Genomic DNA, 22,753 nt, shown 5'->3' with positions numbered 1-22,753 from the left:
ATCTGTGAGACAACGCATGGAGAGGAAAATGTCAAAGAGAAGAACCCTCAGTCATGTTCATTGAGGACTCCTTTGAGTTCTTAGCTGAACTCTAAACTTCGTACATGTGCATGGCAAGACTCCAGATGTCTAGGATACAACAGCTGTTTGGAATCTAGGAACTGAATAGAGGTCACAGAGCATGCACAGTCCTGGGGAGCTATTAGATGTCTGGCTTAGTGAGAGTGGAGAAACTTTGGTGAACAAACTAGACATTAAGATGAACCCCCTGAAATCCATACCTAAGAGTGAGGACTAAGCCATCAGGCTAAGGGCAAAATGGAACTAGACTCATCATAACAAAGACTAATCCAGATCTCAACAAGATCACGGTGATCTGCTAGTAAATTAACCGCATCTCCAAACAAAATGCAACAATCTATACAGAAGAATAACATAATCCAGTCTCTACAATATATTCACAATTCCAGCATTATAAAATAAAAAATTATGAGAAATATAAAGAAGCAAGATAATATGACCCATCATCAAGAAGTAAAAATATTCCGTAAAAGCAGATCCCCATGTCCTGAATGCTGCAATTAATGAACAAAGAGTTTAAAATAACTACTGATGGGGGAGCAGAGGACTAGCTGAGGACAAAGCACAGGTCCAGGGCAGCACATTGACAAGTCCTTGAAATAGACAGAGGGACATTCCTCTACAGACTCAACTGCTTCAATGTTCATACTTTGCTAAGGGCAAAATCAATCTTAGCCTGACCCCCAGGATCCTGGAAGTCTACTTTAACATATAAAAATTCCTTTAGGAACTTCCTTTATCTCTAAACCCCCCAAGATACATGTTGACAATCATCCCCCAAGCACATGGCCCACCAATAGACAGACATCTGAAGGGTCTCATGACTAAGGTTTTATTAGATGGTAATAAATGAACTTTTCCCAATAATAGCTAGCCCTCTCAAGATCCTGGAAACCTTGCTTCCAAAATTCCTTTGAGAGTATGCTATCCTCAAACCACTCCCAACTCCCAGGTATATAATCAGCCACTCCTCACAGGCCAGGGCAGCAGCTCTTCCTGCCATTGGGCCCTGTCCCCATGCTTTAACAAAACCACCATTTTGCACCAAAGACATCTCAAGAATTCTTTCTTAGTTGTCGGCTCTGGACCTCACCTATATTCCACTTCATCAACTACTATAACCATTTACTGAAATTTAGACAAAAAGAAATACTAAATTGACTAACAGATGGAAAACCCCAACATATTTATTTTTAAAAAATAAAATAAAGGAAAATTACAAAAAAATCTTCAAAACTGACAATATTGGAAATAAGGAAGGCTGATTTCTTAGCAGACCGGCACAGCCAAAGAAAGAATCATTGAAAGCAAAATAGATCAACAATAATCCATATTCAAATAATATAGAGAAAAAAATAATAAAAAGGAATATAGCAACCAAAATATTTAGGACAATGCTAAATGGTCCAACATATATGTAATTAGAGTTTCAACAGGTGAATAGGTGAGAACTGTGAGAAAGAAGATTTTTTAAAATAATAGATGAGATGATCATATTGTTTTATCCTTTCTCTTATTGATGTGATGTACCACCTTGCTTGATTTATGAATATTGAAACACCCCTTGCATCCCTGAAATAAATCCTATTTAACTGCAATGAATAATTTTTTAATTTTTTGTTGGACTTCGTTTACTAATATTTTGTTTAGGATTTTTGGATCTCTGTTCATCAGAGATACTGGCCTGTAGTTCTCCTTTTTCTGTAGTATCTTTATCTGTTTTGGTTTCAGGGTAATGCTGGCCTCATAGAATGAATCTGGAAGCTTTTCTTACTCTTCTACTTTTTGCAATAGTTTAAGAACAGGTATAAACTATTCTTTAAATGTTTAGTAGAATTCACCTGTAATGCCATCTGGCCCTGGATTTGTGTATATTAGAAGTTATTTTTATTTCTAGTAATTAGCCTGTTCAAATTTATTTCCTTCTGATCTAGTTTTAGAAAGTTGTGTATTCTAGAAGTTTATCTGTTTCTTCAAGATCATCCAATTTGCCGGCATATTCTTTTTCATAATTATCTTTTATAATCTTTTGTATGTCTGTGGTGTCAGTGTTATTTCTTTTCCCTCATTTCTAATTTTATTTATTTGGATTCTCTCTCTCTTTTTCTTAATGAGACTGGTTAAAGGTTTATCCAATTTTGTTGATCTTTTCAAAGAACTTTCTCCTAGTTTAATTTATCTGTTCTATTGGTTTTTTAAATCTCTATTGTATTTATTTCTACTCTAATCTATTAATTCCTTCCTTCTCCCAGCTTTGTTTGTCCTTTTTCTAGCTCCTTTAGGTGTAATTTGGATTGTTTATTTGAGATTGTTCTTGCTTCTTGAGTAGACCTGTATTGCTATACATCCCAAAGATGTAGAACATTTGGAGTATTGGTGTTTTCGTTTTTGTTTTTCTTCATGTATTTTTTTTCTTCCACAGTTTCTTGGTTGACCCACTCATTTGTTAGTAACATGTTGTTCAAGCTTCATGTATTTGTGTTCTTTCTAGATTTTTTCTTGTGATCAATTTCAAGTTTTATACCATTGTGATTGGAAAAGATGTATGATATGATTTTAATCTCTTTTAATTTATTGAGATTTGTTTTGTGCCCTAACACATGATCTATCCTGAAAAATGTTCCTCAAGTACTTGAAAAAAATGTATAATCTGCTGTTTAGGGATGGAATGTTCTGTATAAATCTGTTAGTCCATCAAGCCTAGTATGTCATTCAAAGCCAATATTTCCTTATTGATTTTCTGTGAATGACCTAACCAGTCATCCTACTGGATTCTACTGCCTAGAGAGAAAGGGTAGATGTGGTTGTTACTCATTTTCTTGCCTTCTCTTAAGAATTTGTTACTCATTTTCTTGCCTTCTCTTAAGAATTTCTGTAGATCATCTATCCTTTGATCCTGTTACTTTAAAACAACTATGTACATATTTTGTCTAGTTTTTAATTGCTTTTGGTAAGATGGCAAGTCCCATGTAAGTTATTTGCCATGACCAAAACCAGAAATCATAAGTATTTATTTAACTTAATTTGGCTAGCCTTTTACGGAGTTCCAAAGCCTAGAAGGAAGAGCAAGGAAAGACCAAGAGAAACAAAAGAATATACTCATGAGAATATATGCCTGGAATATGGTAAGCACTCAGAGTAAATGATAAGTAATAATATTCATAATGCTTCATGTTCAAGAATACTTGCAGCATATTCAGATTACTAAAGAATATATTTTTATGAATGTTCCTATTGAATATGTCATTTTTTTTAAGATTTTATTTATTTATTCATGAGAGACACAGAGAGAGAGGCAGAGACACAGGCAGAGGGAGAAGCAGGCTTCATGCAGGGAACCCGACTCGGAACTTGAACCCAGGTCTCCAGGATCACACACTGGGCTGAAGGTGGCGCTAAACCACTGAGCCACCAGGGCTGCCCAAGAATATGTCATCTTTGACATATACCAAAAATATATTTTTTTCCAAAGATAAATTCAACAAATATATCCTACTTCTGTAAATATTCTTCAAATTATTATTCTCTTAATATAAATAATGACATAGATGAGATGAACACTGGGTGTTATGCTATATGTTGGCAAATTTAATTTAAATAAAATTAAATAAATTTAATATATATATGTAAATAATGAAAAAACATGTGGAAAATCTTGGAGGATTTGGGGAAGACTGTGTCATGGTTTTTTAGTCTTCCTGGATACTCCCATCAAAAAAAAAAAAAAAAAAAAAAAAAAAAAACAGCACAACTAAATAGCAAAGAGGAATCCCATTAACAATGTCAATGACAAAAATAAGGGATATGTTATCCCCTTTACCTCCAAACATAAGCAGATGGGCACAAACCAGCAAAAGCTTAAAATCTGCTTAGTATCAGCATCTGTGCAGGAAGAAACAGAAGGATGCGACAGGACATCTGGCAAACCTGAAATCCAAAACAACTAATCAGTATTCCAAGTAACTCTCAAAGGCCAATTTGAAAATAGCACCTAAGACTGGAAGGGATTTTGCATTCTCCAATAGTGGGTGAATTTAAATGTCTCCATACTAAGATCTGAAGGGGCTACAGTTTGTGCACTATGAACTCTCAAAATAAAGCAACCAAAGCTCTTTACAAGAACAGGAATAAAACCCAAACTAAACAGAACAAATAGAGATAAAAGAAAAAAAGGTCCAGATAAAGGTAGAAAGGGGACAGAGCCAGGAGATCTCAGACAGCAAGTCATCATGTTTTTTCAGCACCTCACAAAAGCAAAAGAATAGAGAATTCTACATGGATAAAGTTAGAAAAAAAACTAATTTGATATAAAAAATGAGCAATAGAAAAGAATCAAAGAAATTCCATATAAAATTATAAGCAAACCAGAGAGACATACTGTTGTTAGTCTGCTTAGGATGCCATAACAAAATGCCACAGAATGGGTCACTTAAGCAACAGAAATATATTTTTTCACAGTTCTGGAATTCAGAGTCCCTACATTGGTGATTTCTGGTGAGGACTCCTCCTGGCTTACAGATGGCTGCCTTTTCAGTGTGTCCTCAAATTGGGAAGAGAGTGAGCACTGGTGCTACTTCCTTGTCTTAAGAATGGCACCAGCCCTCTCAGATTAGGACCCCACACTTACAGTCTCTCATAACCTTTATCACCTCCTTATATACATTCTGTCTCAGAATACAGTCACATTGAGGGTTAAGGCTTCAACATAGAAATTTGGGGGTTGAGGGAACACAACTAAGTCCATTGACTACACATAAATGATAATATTACATATAATACAAATATTATTTCAAAACAAATTAAGGGATCCCTGGGTGGCGCAGCGGTTTGGCGCCTGCCTTTGGCCCAGGGCCCGATCCTGGAGACCCGGGATCGAATCCCACGTCGGGCTCCCGGTGCATGGAGCCTGCTTCTCCCTCTGCCTGTGTCTCTGCCTCTCTCTCTCTCTCTCTGTGACTATCACAAAAATAAATAAATAAATAAATAAATAAATAAATAAATAAATAAATCTTCAAAACAAATTAAAACACATGAAAATGTTACAAGACATGAAAGAACAACAAAAGTCAGAATTAGAAAAACTTATAAATCAGGCAACAGAACCCAAGAAATTATTAGGAATAAAAGAAAAAATAACTTAAGAAATATGACAGAATTAGAAGTAGCAGAAGAGCGAATAAACACAACAGATAATACCTGAGGAGAAATAGAAGGTAAAAAAGAGGGGGTAAGAAAAAGGGAGGGAGATTCTGAAAAAGGTTTGTGGGAAAGCAGCAAATTTAGACACCAAACAGAAAAGATCTAATCCAAATAGAGTAGAAGCTCCAAAAGAGATAATCAAAGCAAGGGACGGAACAGATAACAAAGACTAGAATTCGTGGATCTTTTCCTAGTGTCAAAAAAAATTTTTTGAAGTGATATATTGAAAAGAATTGTTACACCTAAGAAAATTGCCCCAAAACAAGTATCAAAACATATCCCAGTGAAATTGTTGGCCTTTTTAAATAAGAAATCCTTTGAGAACCATGTAACCCCAAATTTCCTGGTTCTTTCTGAAAAGACTTAGAAATAATAACCAAGCCAGAAGCAATGATCCTCTCTAGCACCTAATTACTGGTCTTGAAATACCATTTCACCACTAAAAGAAAATATGCTTCCTGGAGAAATGATTGGTTCAGGTCAAAAGAATGAAATGTATGAGATGACCTCGGAACATCTTGTCATATCAGATAAAAATTAGTATTAGAGACTAGTAACATTCTGTCAAAGACTCAAGAGACAAACTGAAGAGAATTCCACAGGCCAAAGACAGAAAATTTTGAGCAAGGAAAGGATAATAACATTATGTGTAATGACACATAAAATATATTTAAGTTGATGAGAATATAATGATTCTAAAGAAAAATACCTGGTTACCTTTGCAAGATAGTAAGAAACCAAATCATTATTTTGAAAATCAGAAAATGAAGGTCATGTAAGTGTTTTTATCTGAAGTATGGGTGGATAATGAACCTGCTGCATATGAGATAAAATTGCATTGAACTAAATGTACACACACACACAAATGAGTACAAGTAAAATGGAAATCTGAATGAAATCCATGAATTGTGCATGGCAGAATGCATATGCAGTATTGTGGTGTCGCACTATAATTTTGAAAAATGTTACCATTGGGGAAAACCGCATGAAGAGTACACAGGATCTCTCTACATTATTTCTTTCAACTGCATATGACTCTGTGACTATCTCAATATAAAAAGTTTAAAAATCTTCATTTGCAACATTTTCATGGGTAAGATATTGCTGAATATAATCTCTAAAACTAAATTTTCTTATGAACATATTCCCTTTATGCATGAGGAGTTCTTAGAACTCTACCTCTTATGTCCCTCAGCCTCCCGCCCTTCTACAGTGGCCATCGACAAGCACAGCAACAGGGTGACAAGCTCAGTGTTGCTTATAAAGTTAACATCTCTTTACTGAACTTCTGCTTGGTTTCAGTAAAATATTTTAATTTGCTTTAGAAACATTTCAAATAAACATTTTCAGTCTATATGCCTACTGAAGAACAATGTTGAGTAGTAACCAAAATGGTAGTAACCAATGATGATGGTAATGACAAGTGGTAGTGGTGGTGGTGCTAGTGAGGATGGTGGGGTTGTTGGCTATAAGATATTTGAATATTGGCATTAGACTCTAAGTTTCCCAACCTGAAGATGACTCCAAATAAAAGGAAAATTAACACACCTGGGAGACAAACATGCTTCCCAGCACAGGCGTAAACCAAGACGCTAATTGTTCCTCCAACAAGGACTCCAGGCTCCGAAATGACTGCATCCCAGGAGGTTCTGCCCATGTGTTATATAAACAGACCCCCAGTCTCCCAGTCTCGGTGACCCCATAACCGTGCTGGCCCCTCAGAATACATTTAGGACTAGATATGAATCTCTATGGTTCTCTCCTTTCTTGATGTTTATTTCCTGACTACTGAAACCAAGGCATCCCCTAAAATTTCTAAGGGACCATTTTGGTTTTTTCTCACCGCAGGTATTTAATTTCATACTTAAAGCAATTGAGAGAAATATTTCTTCTATGAACTCCTAGTTCTAATGCAGGCTTTATTTCTAACCACTTGTCTACCTTCATCGCTAAGCATTTTTTCTTTGTGTGCTGTGTTCTCGTCGGCAGCAATCCCAAGCCTCTGATGGTCTGGTAACGCTAGAGGTAATCATTGTAGTAACTGATATCAAATATATGGACCATGTTTGCTTATTTTATATCATTAAATGATTATGGGAGTAAAAAATTAACTCTGTGTTGTCTAGGATTTTCACCATCTGCACCACACTGGTGTTTGCACTGCTTTGTTTCGTTTTTGTTTTTTAAAGATTTTATTTATTTATTTCGAGAGCAAGAGAGAGCATGAGCAAGGGGGAGGGGCAGAGAGCCCAACATGGGGCTCCATCCTAGGACCCCAGGATCATGACCTGAGGCAAAGGCAAATGTTTAACCAACTAAGTCAACCAGGTGCCCCTCTGCACTGCTTTGTAAAGCACTTTGATTTCTGGTAATGATATATTCAAGGTGATTTTCTATGTTTCTTATTGTTTTAAGAGGTGAAAAATTGGGTACAAAGAGATATGTAAGATTTATTTTTAATCTATTGTTATCTAGAAGACATTCGTTTTCTCTTTATAGTAAATGGGAAAAAAACTTAGCTACTTCTGAAACTAGTTATTGTGAAGTGTCGTACCACCAATAACATATGAAGTTTACAATGTACTGCAGATTTTCTTGACTTCACACCACATCTTAAGGATTTAAAGACTCTTATATCTAAGAAAAGAAATAGGGTTAGTGCCAGAATTATTATTATTATAGGAATCAAATGAGACAATATATTATAAAGTACTTTAAAAAATCAGGTTACAAATGTTTTGTAAAAAATTTTTTTGAAAAAAAAATTTTTGTGTTATAAAATTTTATTTTATATAATTTTATATAAATAAATTATAATTTATATATAATTTTTATTTTATATATAAATATATTTTTATTTAATTTTATATAAATAAAAATATATATAATATAAATATATATATTATTTAATTTTATATAAATAAATTATATCTATATATAATTTTGTTATAAAAAATTTTGTGTTATATATAATTTAATTAATTAATTAATTAATAATATATATAATTTTCAAAAATTATATATTATTAAATTATATATTATATATATAAATTATATATACATATATATAAAATTTAGAAAGCTAGCCACTGCCAATATTAGTCTCCAAGTAGCAGGGAAATGGTGTGGTTTTACTTTTGTTTATTTGTAGTTCTTTTTCTTTAAGAGTTATTTATTTGAGATAGAGAGACGGAGAGTGGGAGGGAGGGGCAAAAGGAGAGAGAGAATCCCAGGCAGGCTCTATGCCCAGCGCAGAGCCTGACCCTGACACGGGGCTCCATCTCACAACCTGGAGATCATGACCTGAGCTGAAATCAAGAGGCGGACACTTAACTGACTGAGCCACCTAAGTGCCCATGCTTATTTATATTTTTAATTTTCTACAGTGCATATATATTGCCTTTGTAATTTTTTAAATGCACCTGAAATTAGCAATGAAATAATCTCCAAAATTTCAATAAGTTAAGTTTATTAAATAGTAATAAAATGCTACCCAAAGATAAGCTACACCAAAACAATACAGTTTTTTTAATTATTTATTCATGACAGACACAGAGAGAGAAGCAGAAACACAGGCAGAGGGAGAAGCAGGCTCCCTGCAGGGAGCTCCATGCAGAACTCGATCCCAGGACCCCAGGATCATGCCCTGGGCCGAAGGCAGAGGCTCAACCACTGAGCCACCCAGGAGCCCCAACAATACAGTTTAATGGAAACAAAACAGATAGTAGTCAGAAGTCCTGGGTTATAGCCCAGTTCTGCCTCTATTAACTATACAATTTAGGGTAATGTTTAGAGCTCCAATTTATTGGAGAATGAAAAAAATAATGTAACATTCCTCTTTCTCATATGCTATGCACAAGCTAAGACATCAAGTGTAAAGCATTTTCAACCTCCACGTTGCTTAGAGCTGTAGAGTGTGGACATACAAGGCTGCACACTTGGGCTACAAACAAGCTCATGATCAGGCAAGAACAGAATTTGAGTTCTAAGTCACTGATTGTTAGTATGTTCCAAGCAAGTCACTGAAGGTCTGGCCCTTCTGTATTCTCAAGAGGAAAATGGAAATAAGGGGCACCTGGGTGGCTCAGTTGGTTAAGCATCTCCCTTGGGCTCAGGTTATGATCCCAGAATCCTGGGATCTAGCCCCACATCAGGTTCCTTGCTCAGTGGGGAGCCTGCTTTTCTCTCTCCCTCTGCCCGCCACTCGCTCCCCCTGCTTGTTTGCTCGCTCTCTCTCCCTCTCTCAAATAAATAAATAAATCTTAAAAAAAAAAAAAAAAGGAAAACAGAAATAAGAATCCTACTCAGAACACATTTCTCCTCATACCCAAAATTTTAGAAGTTAGAGATTGACCTTTAAAGGGCATTATACAAAAGTTAGTAATTATAAGAGGACACAATAAAAAGAGGAAGAACTTAAGTTTTTTTTCCTAAGAGATATATCTTAGAGATGGGCCATCTATAAGTATCATGCCCAGCAAGGATGATCCATGCTTCTTAGGGACATGTTGACAATTTGAGTGCCTTGTCATTAGGGAGATCATGGGGCCTGGTTTCATATTACAATCTGAAAATCATCATGGTAACAATAATGGCCTTTGGGCACTTACCCTGTACTATATTATGTGCCAGTGTCCACACTGCCCCACGGGTCTATTAAATCTGAATCTCTGTGGGTGGAGCGTAGGCATGGAGACTTCCAAACATTCCAGGTGATTACAGTGTACAGTCAGTGTTGAGAACCACTGTCTTAGAGCCTCAAGTCCAGTGAAAAAGTAAAGCCAAATTCCAGACACCTAACGACACTTTTATGGGAACTGAATGCTTTGAAAAAATATTTCTAAATGTGCATTATCCTATGTCATTTTTACAACTACCTTTGAAATTGATAAAACTGATTTCTTCGTCCATAAAAAACATCTTGGGACGCAAGAACTCCATCAGAGGCAAGGAAAAACTACGTCGCCCAGCAGTTTGCAAAAACCAGGGGAGACACAGACTTGGGCTACAAATTGAAGTAACTCTGTCAGGAAAGGATCGGGCTGGAGGTTTAAATAGGCAAAAACCTAGGGCAAGCTCTGTGCCCTTTATGGACATGGGTCAGACCCAGGTCCCAAGCTGCAAGTTTCCGGAGTGGGGGGACAAGCAGGATACACAGCTCCCTATTTCTGATAGCAGTTTGAGGGTGTGGCTCCTGCTGGAGAGCATGACAGGATGTGTTGTGCATAGTTTTTTTCAAAACTGTTGCTGAATTTTGTGCAAGCTTGTCATCTCAGGCTGTGCCGACTGGTTTTGTTCCCCGTGGTCATTCGCCTGATTAAATTTTTAGTTTTTCTCCCTTGACATGAGGGCACCCATCTCACCTATCAGCCTTTACTGTCTAATTACTGGGGCCTTTTGTTCTCATCTTCATCTTTCAGATACAGAAACTGACTTGTCATTTGGTGATATAGTCGTAAGTACTGTACTACCCTGACACTGTGTCAGTTTGAGATGGGTATTTTTGCATTTACATTCAGAGACTATTTGGGAATTGCACAGATGACAGGGAAATTTTATTTTTGAAGCAAAATGCATCTCCAAGTACAAAATATGAAATATGCTGCTTGTTACCTATAGGATGGAGGCTCTCAAACCTGAGCGTGCCTCGGCATCATGTGGAAAAAGGGTTAAACCCAGATTGCTGACCACATCCCCAGGCCTTCTGATTTGGTCAGTCCCAGTGAGGCCTGAGAGTTTGCATCTCTAACAGGATGCTAATGCTGCCGGTCCAGGGAATACACTTTAAGAAGCATCACTAAAGGATATTTCAGAAACATGAAAGTGGTAAAAGTCCTAGATCGTGGCCCCTTTTTCCTTTCATCCTCATGATCTTCGAAACACCCAAAAGGCTGATCTTTCTCCCAGCAAACAGCAAGATGAGGGAGGACTCATCAAGAAACAGCCCAGGATCCCCCAACTGACCCCAAATGCTCAAAACTAGCTTCACCCAAAAGTCCAAGATGCAGCCTTTCATGGACTTCTCTCCTATCCTCACAGGGCTCCCAAACACAGAAGAATGGCTGCAGAAAATCACTCAACAGTGACCGAGTTCATTCTCAGGGGCTTGACAAGTCAGCCAGATCTCCAGCTCCCACTTCTCCTCCTCTTCCTTGGGATCTACTTGGTCACCGTGATGGGGAACCTGGGCATGTTCACACTGATTTGTCTGAATGCTCAGCTTCACACCCCCATGTACTACTTCCTCAGCAACCTGTCACTTGTGGATCTCTGCTACTCCTCTGCCATTACCCCTAAAATGTTGGTGAACTTTGTGTCAGAGAAGAACATCATCTCCTATTCAGGGTGCATGTCACAGCTCTACTTCTTCCTACTGTTTGTCATTGCTGAGTGTTACATGCTGACAGTGATGGCCTATGACCGCTATGTCGCCATCTGCAGCCCTTTGCTCTACAATGTCATCATGAGTCATCAAGTCTGCTCCCTGCTGGTGGCTGTGGTCTATGCCATGGGGCTCATTGGCTCAACAATAGAGACTGGCCTCATGTTAAAACTGTCCTATTGTGAGCTCCTCATCAGCCATTACTTCTGTGACATCCTCCCTCTCATGAAGCTCTCCTGCTCTAGCACCTACGATATTGAGATGACAGTCTTCTTTTTGGCCGGATTTAACATCATACTCACCAGTTTAACAGTCCTTGTTTCCTATGCCTTCATCCTCTCCAGCATCCTCCGCATCAGCACCACAGAGGGCAGGTCCAAAGCCTTCAGCACCTGCAGCTCCCACCTTGCTGCTGTGGGGATGTTCTACGGGTCTACTGCGTTCATGTACCTGAAACCCTCCACGGCCAGTTCCCTGGCCCAGGAGAACATAGCCTCTGTGTTCTACACTACAGTGATTCCCATGCTGAACCCCCTGATCTACAGCTTGAGGAATAAGGAGGTAAAGGCTGCTTTGCAGAAAACACTGAGGAGAAAAATGTTCTGAGGTCAATGTTATTCTTGCTTGATTTTAAAATTGGTTTAATACCAGAGGGAAGCCCCCTGAATGCTTATCCAACTGTGATGGGAAATAGGTGCTTGGCTTCATGGTTGAATGAATGCATCCTTCCCTTGTTCCCCTTTCCTTCCCTCCCTTTCTGGACTCTCATTTCTATTTGAAATCAAATGATTTCAAGTTCATGTTTTCTTTCATTTGAGATCCATTTTCTCTGTGTGAACCCTTTGGTAAACATTTACTATCTTAACTGTAATTTAACATAAATGTTAAACTTTCAGCATTGAGTTTGAAAGTCATCCATTGTTTTATTACCTTCCCTACAGAAAATATTACTCAACCCAATTATTTTTTTGTGCCCGGAAGTACACAAGGCAAAGAAAGGTGAGTGTGAAAATCACCAAGAAGTGAGACACAGTTCCTTGCTCATCCAGATCTCCTCTTTCTTCATTCCTCTCTACTTGCTCCTGCCCAGAACCTCTACATGCCCCATTTATATAACTTCATAGTAACAGTAAAAATAGTAAGAGCCAGTCATATGTTTTGAGATGCTTACTCTGAGCCACGCAACTCCCCTAAATGCTTTGTGTGCATTATTTCTTTTTTTAAGATTTTATTTATTTATTCATGAGAGACACACAAGAGACACAAAGAGAGAGGCAGAGACACAGGCATAGAGAGAAGCAGGCCATGCAGGGAGCCCAGTGTGGGACTCAATCCCAGGATTCCAGGATCATGCTCTGGGCCGAAGGTGGGCGCTAAACCACTGAGCCACCCAGGGATCCCCCTGTATGCATTATTTCAATTATACCTCACAACACACAGGTACCACTGTTATCCTTATCTCACAGATGTGGACACTTGGTTCAGTAACTTGCTAAGGTCACATAGCTGGCAAACAAACAACACTGGGGTCTAAGTCCAGGTAACTCAGAGCCCGCAGTTTTGGCTCTCACACATTTTCCCTTCAGCTTTGGGCCAACACTCCCTTGGAACAGCCTGTTAAGCTTGACATAATGCTCCTTTTTCAGTTTCAGATACTTCCAAAAGATAATTTCTCAAGTCCCCCCTTTTATCACCTGCCCTAGCATCTTTCCCACTATAGACAACTTCTTCAAGAGGACTAAGGAAGGACTACACTAGAGTGACCAACTTCACCAGTTTGCCACTGAAAGGCCTCCATCTTGGGAAATCTCTCAGTCCCAGACAAAGGAGGATGATGGGTCACCCTCAATTATACATTACTGCAAAATCTCTTGTCCTGCTTAAATAACTAATAGACCTACTATAAGTCTCCATCAGAAATCCAGTGGCCACAGGACAAAGTTTCTCCCTGCTGCCCTTGCTTATATTGGTATCAAGAACAAAGGGGTTAGGTTCAGCAGCCTGACCTAGGGCAAAGGATTTATGGACATCCTCTTGTCATTTATAGCTATGTTTGGTATGCTATTGTATCAAGCAGTGGTTTATTATGAAAAACAGAAATAACTCTAGTTTTCTCAAGCAGAAAGGAATCTATACAGGAAACTAGTTGCTTACAGATTTTTGAATGACTGGAGAAGGGGTGAGGTGGTCCTCAGAGTGACTCCACAGTAGACATGATCTAGAGGTCCTATTGCCACTCTCCCTGCTTCCCCCATGAAAATTACCTCTCACTCTCATGACTAGTGGAAACTAGGATGAGAATCAACTGGAAACTTGTCAGAAATACACATTTTTAGGTCCTCTGTAGGCTCCAGGCCTACATAATTAGTCACAATCTGTGCTTTAATAAACCTTCAGGTGATTCTGAGACACAATGAAGTGTCGGAACCCCCTGCACCACCGTTTCAGTGGCAATTAATTCACATCCCAGGGCTCCAGCTACCAGGGCATTTGGCTAATTAGTTTTTAGTTTTTAACCTGACCAGAAGGAAGGTAGAATGGGTATTGAAAGAGCCATACCCATTTTTTCCTGACATTTCTCCAGAGATAAGATCACTACCATTATAGAGGCCCACTAGTTAGGGAAAAAAAAATGTAGGAAAATATTTGTTAGCTGAAAGTGAGAAACCATAAAGCCAAATTAATTGGTGAATTTCAATATATCAAAAATTAGGATATTTGTTCAGCAAAGGACCTGGGAGATAGAGTTAATAGAAATAGAATGGAAGATGATATCTAACTGGCATATATTAGAAACACAAGAAGAAGCCAACAGGAAGCAAATCATCAACAGAAAGATGGGCAAGGTATATACAACAAACACTTTACCTCCTGAAGTGCTGCCAAGCATGTGAAGAGATGCTTAAGCCAATTACTAATCAGAGCAGTGCAAATTAAAACAATGAGATCTCTCTTTACACCCACGACTGGGTACCTAAAAGGACAGGCTGTGGCAGAGACTTGGCAGCAATTAGAAGCAGAGGATTAGCCATGGGTGATAGAGCTCTAGAGCTCCAGGGCTGTGCAAGATATAAAACACATTACTTATGTATATAAAATTACATGCACACAAACCAGGGGAAAAAAACACATTTAGAAAGAAAAAAATAACATAAAACATACATTAAGTAGGTTAGAATGGTTACCCAGAGAGATAAGACGCATGGAAGTAGGGAGAGGGAAAAAGAGAAACAGAAATAAAAGTTCCTTTTTCTAGACGCAGCCCCCAGATTCATACCAATCCACATGCCCAAGAAGCCCTGGATCCGAGCTGGCCACTGAATTGCTGAATGGGGAGACATTAATATTGGTGAGGCCCGGAGAAAGAGTCTCTAAATATTTGGAAATTAAAAATCAAGCTAACAAAATGTTAAATATTTTCTTCTTCCTACCTTGACAAATATACCTTCATAACAAGCGAAAATGCCAGGTTCAAATTTAGAAACCTCAGAACGCTAAGAGTTCTGCACCAGAATGTGATATTAAAGGAAGGCTCCACCTGGTTCCAGCCCCCTGCCGTAGCCACAGCTTGGTGCCTCCACTTCCCACCACGAGATCTGTCCCTCTACACAAGGGGCCTCACATAGACACATTTACGGATACCCTGGTGTCCAAGCTCCACCCATATCCCCTGTACATAGCCATCCGCTGGTTTTCCCTTTGGCCAAGGGGTGAACAACCAGCTATGGGGTCTACTTTTAGGGGACAGACCTTGAAAGAGTGTTATAAGCAGGTAAAAGGTATTTGGGCAGGGAATTCTGGGATCCCAACATTGAAAGCAAGACCAGAATGAGGTACAGAGGTTCTTTGCTGGGCACATCCCCTTAGATCATCCTGTGGGGAGGGGCACAGCCAGAGAAGGGCCAAGGATGGAAGACCTCTCACCAGGTCTAAGAAGGCTGTTGTGGAGGGAGGTGATCTTTGACCATAGCTGTATGCCCGTAGCTGCTTCTCTCCCTAACTGGCAAGTCCTATGGTTGAGGTAAGTTTGTCATTCATATTACGCTTTGCAAAGCATCTTCTTTTTTTTAGAGTGAATTCAAATGTATATGCTTCTTTATGAGAAAGCATATTAAGTTTGAGATAAACTTTAATTTTAGCTTTCTCGGGATCTTTTTCTACTTATTATGGGTGTGGCTTAGAGTTTTCTTAAAAAGAGAGGAGGGCCATGTGAGTGCATAAGCTTCTTACTCGTTTTTCATACCATTAGAGATAAAACAAGTGTGTACACGTGGAACATCCTCTCTCATGTGTCCTCTGAGAAGTACACTCAAAGGGTCTCTTTCTTTTTTGCCTCTAGTTAACAATACGGTACTGTATACTAAAAAATTTGCTAAGATGGTAAATCTTACGTTGTGTTCTTGTCACAAAAAAAAACTTAACAGAAGACAAACTTTTGGAAACTTTTGGAGGCGATGCATGTGTTCATGGTATTGAGTGTGGTGATGGTTTTCATGGATCCAGAAGCTCATCAAGTTGTATACATTAAATACGTACAGCATTCTGTATGTCAATCACACCTCAAAGTGTTTTTTCTTTTAAATGGGATCTTAGGGATCCCTGGGTGGCTCAGCGGTTTGGCGCCTGCCTGTGGCCTGGGGCGCGATCCTGGGGTCCCGGGATCGAGTCCCACTTCGGGCTCCCGGCGTGGAGCCTGCTTCTCCCTCCTTCCGTGTCTCTGCCTCATTCTCTCTCTCTCTCTGTGTCTATCAGAAATAAATAAATAAATAAATAAATAAATAAATAAATAGGATCTTAATGTTCAATAGAAATCAATACTTACCATCTTGTGAGATCATCTGATATACTGTTTAAAAATAAGAAAAATAGGGGGTGCCTGGGTGGCTCAGTTGGTTGGGTCTCCAACTCTTGATTTCGGCTGGGGATCATGGGACTCCACGCTCAGCAGGGAGTCAGCTCCCTCTCCCTCTGCCCCTCCTCCGACTCACACACACATATGCTGTCTTTCAAATAAATAAATAAATCTTAAAAAAAAAAAAAAAAAAAAAAAAACAAGAAAAATAAAGCTAAGTGAGTTGTCCAAAGTGTGGAAAAAACAAAGACCACCAAATGAGAACAAGCAAAGGCTATTTATTCAGAGCTTGCCATGACAAGGAGCCAGTCATTGTTTCTTGCCTTTGGTAGAGAGACTCATAAGAAGGGCAGGTAGTGAGAAAAAAAGGGAGAGGCTTTAGTCATGCTCTAATTGGAGGTAGTTGTCATGAGGAAGCTGGAAGCAGGCTGATTAGAGGTGGGGCTCCCTAAGTGATTGGTTGGGGGGAACATATTTGCTTACTCTGGTCCAGAGTTGGAACTGAGGGCAGAAATCAACAAAGCTGACAGCCAACAACTGAATCCTGACCATTCTGGGCTAATTATTGCAGAGGCTGTGGTTTGGCTTCACAGGCTGGTTGCTGCAGAGGTTGTGGGTAAGAATCCTATTTTTACACAAGGTGTGGCCATTATGTGTTTGTATATTCAGCTCCTCAAAAGTTACACAGTGAAAAACTGATACTTCCATCCCTGGTCTTTTGACTGCAGCTCTCAGAGTTCATGCCTTTTGCACTTCTGTATGCTGCTGTGCATTCCAGAGCTTTTCAGAAGAATCTAATGTAGTTGAAACAGCTTGGAAAAAGTCCAGGGCAAGGGTGTGGGAAGGATGGTCTTTAGCATCAAATGCACAGCAGTTCTGAAATAGGAACCACAATCCAGGGCTAAAATCTTCATTAGGAAAAAGAATAAAATGCAGTTGTAATAATCCCAAGCAGAGTCGTGGGGTTCCATTCTCATTCTGAACTGCAAAATAAGAATCTTCAACACATGTAAGAAAATTTTGCTAAATCCCACACCAGTTATGGAGGGTTGCTGGCCCATAGCCTCCCTTTCCTGATCACCAGCTGCAAATTCCTTTGGCGGGCTTAGCACAAAGCAGTGGAGCTCCACCTCAGGGACAGCTGAGGGTAAGGAGTCTGGCACCAGGCCCAGCTGAAGTTGGATCCTCTTCCAGCAAAGACTCTCTCCAAGGCCAAGCCTCCCTCTAACTATCCGAGGCCCGGACCATCAGAGAAGCATCTCCTGCTCCCTAGCATAGATAACTGCTCAGAGCCAGCTGCCCCAAGCTGTCCTGTCCTCACCCTGCCTGTCCTGGGATCCCTCCTGCTGTCTTTGCCTCCCCATCCCCTCCCCTACTCCATCCCAGTGCTCATCAGTATCTAGTTGCCCATACACAGAGCTTCAGGGCACATGCTCTCTGAAATCCTGGTGGCCAACAGAGTCATGTTCATAGCCTTGGGCTGCCTCCTGCCACTGGTGTCCCTGGCCCAAGAGTTCCCCTCCAGCATGCTGCGGCCACTACATAATGCAGAGGGAGTCTCTCCACCACCTTATTCCTGTCTTTGCGTGGAATTTAGAGTAAGACAGCTCCAAGTGTGAAGCATACATTAACCAAGTTTCATTACTTTGAGCTGGGCTGAAAGTACTGAGACAAGCAGATAAAGCAAGTGCTTAAGCACCGGTAAATCAAGACACCAAAAAGATTTTGGAAAACATCTCCACAATTTCCCAGTTTAAAAAAACCCAGTAACTATTTTAATGTCAGAATAGATGTAATTTTTGTTTCATTTCAAATATTCAAATTATATTTTGAATTTCATGTGGCTGAGGGAGAATGGGCACTGTAATGGTTTCATGGCCTGAGGCCCCAGTGTAATTGAAATGTCATTGACTGATGGAGGAGTGGGTCTCAAACGTTAGCCTGCATCAGAATGACCGAGGAGGCTTAGGAAGACAGCATGCTGGGCTGCACCCCAGAACTTCTGATTTACTAGCTCTGGGGCGAGGGCTGAGAACTTATCTATACTATTTCCATTTTACAGGTAAAGTAAACTGAGGTTAACAAAAGTGAAATAATTAGTCCCAGCTCAGGAGTCAGTAGGAAACAGAGCAAACGTGCAAGTGCACATGTCAAAAGTATATCTTAAAAGATCATGCTCTTTTTTAAGACACCGTGTCCTTATTTATGTTAAAATTGGAAATTCATGGGCTCAAAATGGTCATTATCACCTAGATGCTCAGAGAAATGCAAACCTTGTGGGCACATCATACAGTGCAAACTGCATGGGTTCTGTTATCAGGATGACCTGAGTGTAAATTCTGATGCCTTCATTTACTGTCAAACAAAAGGTGCCCCACTGGATTCTTTTCCTACAGAGAAAGGGTGCTGCGCATGCCAATCACCTAAGACATAAGTGGATTCTCATCCAACATTGTAAGGAGAGGAGCCTAGATGGAAAAAGAGAGAGGACCTGGCATCCCTTCCTCAGTTTGGACTTTGAGAAGTAGAAAGGTCCAATGTGATCTTGCATAGTGAGGGTAATGGGTGGCCTCTGCCACAGGAGCCGGGACATAGACATCTCCGTGGGAATCCCAAAGCTGATCATGATTAAACAATATCTCATAAGATGTACTCTGCTCACCTGCCTCACATTTCTTTCCCTTCTGTCATCCCCTAGCCTTTAGGACAGTCGTATTGGAAGCCTCTGGCCTTGTCTCTAGAGGTACCACAGGGCAGCAAGGTTGTGGTCATTTGTCTGGTGTTGAAGAAGCAGTGGCCCTCTGTGGCCTGAATGCTGGTGGGTAGACACAGAGAGAAGGGACAGAAAAATCTGTAGGACAGGGTCTGAGTCAGTTAGTGCAATCACCTCTCCCCACCCTGAGAGGCAGTCTCAGTTCCAAATTTGAATGTTCTGAGTTTATTTTAGGAAAAATGGCTTTTTTTTAATGGAAGATTCACCAAGTACACAGCAGTGGCCAAGAGACACATGAAAGAGAAATAAATATGTCTGTTTATTAAAATAATTATTAAAGCATCCATTCATTAAATTGAAAAATATTTATTGAAACTATAAATATTTCTGGCTATATAAGCAGGGGGGAAAGACCTATCACTAGAGACACATAAAAATAGTGGATAAGCAATATTAAGGTGACCTTTTATTATATGGTATGGTTTGTGGGAAAGTAAGAGAAGTTGCTGCGAGGGGGAAAAAAAAGGAAACTTAGAAAGCAGGAATCTGATAGTATAAATGAAGCTGGAGCCAGGGTTGACCTGCAGGTGTCCTTGGGCCAAGAACCTGGATTTTCACACATGAGGGGCAAGAGATAAAGCTGGTGGCCCTGGCATGATGCAGAGTGGGATTCAAGGCCATCTACCTCCCACCACACTCATAAACCCATGTTCAAAGAAAGTGAGACCTGAGTGAATGAACTAGGGGGAAAAAATGCCCCCAGACAGGCAGCGAGCAAGGAGAGAGGCTGGGTTCGGCCTTGGCTCCGGAGGGAGCAGGGGGAAAAGGAAAACCCTCTCTGCTGAGAACCCTACCACACCTGCACTTGCATGTGTGTGGACCTAGTTGTAAATCCTCACACCAAACTTTATCAGAAAGAGGCCCTAGATGTTATTAGATTGAATTAGAAGTGTGGTAATGCTCCATGGGAAAGTACGGGGTTGGGTGAAAGCATTAAATGGGGGAATTCAACTGAATCTCCAAGGTCAGAGAGAGTTGCCCTGAGGAAGTGAAATTCAGACACCTAAAGGATAGGATGTAGTAGATATTGGGCTCTCCAGCACCAGAACACCCTGGAAGCCTGCTCTGGTGTGATTGTTGAATTCTCCCCAGTTGGCAGCTAGGAAGGCCAGACAATGCTCCCCAGATCTCTAAAAGGTACAGAGAGACCTCAGCCAATCATATTCCCTCACTTAGGATTTGCTTCCAGAGCAAGTGTTAGGAAGAAGCAAGGAGAATTTTGAATCCGTAATGGAAAGACAAAGATGATAATCTCTTGCAACCAGCCATGATACATTTGTAATGAACCAGTGGTAATGGCCATGACCATTGTTAGTTGGTGCCATAACTGTGACTCTAGCCCCCAGGCTTCCCGTGGTTTCTAATTATTTCCTAAACTTAGTTCCCCAGGTTCTGTACAGTTTTGTGAATTTCCCCCTATCTTTCCAATACATTTATTTCATGCTGAAGTTAACTGAGTCAGCTTGTTTCTTGCAGCTAAGAACCATCCCCGGCTATAACAGAAGCTAACCAATTATAGCACCCAAGAGAAGGGAGTCGAGAAGAGAACATTCCAGGCTGGAAAACAGCTTTCACATCCTGTGACTGGTCATTAGCCCCTCCACCATCTTCCTGGTGGGGTGAAAACAGCCCTTCCCTCTTGCTTCCACACAATACTCCATATGTATTTATACTTCTTTATCCCTTCCAGGCTCTTTTTTATTTGGTGTAGTAAACCAAAAAAAAGTACAAACATCTAGATTCCAGAGATGATTGTTCTTTCAGAGAGTAATATCTTTGAGGAAGAAGGTAGGGGAAGTCTGTAGGCTATGTGTCTCACAAGAGCTATATTTTAAAAAGATAAACTAATGTTCTAATATAAGCACAACAACTCTAAACACGTTTGCTTGCAACCTAGATATCTATTTATGTATCTGCTCAAAATTTACTGGGAACCTTCTTAAAATAATTTAATACATCCCCCAAATTATTTTCAAGCTTAAATAAGGCTAATGACATCACTATTGTTTACATGGCTAACATGTGGCATAGTTAAAATTTATATTTTAAATGAGCACCGTTTATAGTAGCAATCTTTTATGTGACACACACATGCACACACATGCACGTACACACTCTATTGTCTGTTGAGGTGCCTTACATAATCAATACATTTCCTATTTTATACAATTTATTGTATGATTTTATGTTTTAAATTATTATAATTTATAACATAGGGTGTGTCTTTACTTTTACGACAGGTAATTGGCCATACCTCTATTTATTTTATATTCAATCTTCAGTCAGAAACCATGTCCTATTTCTTAACATCGTCATTATGGAAATACATGATTAAGTTTTACAATGTGCTAAGAACTCTTTGCTCAGAGTCCCAAGTGATAAGTAGAAGGCGACTAGCAGAGGATGGGAGAAGGATTTGCCAGGTAGGGAACGCAATATAAAAAAAAAAAGAGATGGAGGTAGAGGAAATACTAGTATATTTAGGAAAAGGTGAGTGATATGGCTAAATCAGTGAGTGCACTGAAGAGTAAAACAAGAGAGCTTTAGGTAAGAGTGGTGTGATTCTTGATCTTATGTGTCATTTTGGCAATATCATGTTAGGTAGAAGTATGGCTTTGTTATGGTCTTTATATGGAGATTAAGTATGGGTCAAGGAGATACGCTTGGTGTCAGATTGACAATGGGTGGACTGTGACAGCTGATTTTATATGTCAGCTTGGCTAGGCCATAGTATCCAGTCTTCCCTTCCAGCAACCCTCAGTTTGTTTCCTATGATTTGTCTTCCTCTCTGATTTTGTCTTGTTTTATTTTTTCCTCTCTTCCCCTATGACCCTCTGTTTTGTTCCTTAAATTCTACATATGAGTGAGATTATATAACTGTCTTTCCCTGACCGACTTATTTCACTTAGCATAATACCTTCTAGTTCCATCCACGTCATTACAGAATGGCAAGATTTCAATTTTTTTGATGGCTGAGTAGTATTTCCATGCATATGTGTGTGTGTGTGTGTGTGTGTGTGTACCACATCTTTATCCATTCATCTGTGGATGGACAGCCGGGCTCTTTCCATAGTCTAGCTGTTGTGGACATTGCTGCTATAAACATTAGGGTGCAGGTGCCTCTTCATATCACATTTGTATCTTTGGGGTAAATCCCTAGTAGTGCAATTGCCGGGTCATAGAAAAGAGCTCTATTTTACAAATATAAACTAAACACCTTAGAGCTGTAACCATAAAAAGACTCTCTAATTCCCTTCCTGCTTCCCCAGATTAATTTTACAAACCAATGCAGTTGCCAGTAGTAGTCTTCCTGCAAAAGGGAGGGCTCTCTGAAGAGAAGGAAACTCCTGAAGTCAGGCCTGTCCTAAAAAGAGAACGTCTGGGGGGTGGGGCTATATTTCACCAATACTACTCCTAGCTCCAACACTCAGGACTCACTATTTTCTCTTGGGGATGAGTCAGGAGA

At 39.7% G+C, this 22,753-nt stretch overlaps 1 protein-coding gene across 1 annotated transcript; it reads left to right on the top strand.

Moving 5' to 3' along the window:
- Positions 1–11,338: 11,338 nt before the first annotated feature.
- OR8A1 (olfactory receptor family 8 subfamily A member 1) lies at positions 11,339–12,268 on the top strand. The gene has a single exon (NM_001388781.1). The coding sequence runs from the start codon at positions 11,339–11,341 to the stop codon at positions 12,266–12,268; it is 930 nt and encodes a 309-aa protein (NP_001375710.1).
- Positions 12,269–22,753: the final 10,485 nt, after the last annotated feature.

This window comes from Canis lupus, chromosome 5 (assembly GCF_011100685.1).
Source record: "Canis lupus familiaris isolate Mischka breed German Shepherd chromosome 5, alternate assembly UU_Cfam_GSD_1.0, whole genome shotgun sequence".
NCBI classification, from domain to species: Eukaryota; Metazoa; Chordata; class Mammalia; order Carnivora; family Canidae; genus Canis; species Canis lupus.
Note: the sequence above shows the minus strand (reverse complement) of the source record. Positions and strands in the feature narration are given on the sequence as shown.

Coding starts and splice junctions, on each gene's coding strand:
- OR8A1 (NM_001388781.1), top strand. CDS start 11,339: ATGGCTGCAGAAAATCACTCAACAGTGACCGAGTTCATTCTCAGGGGC.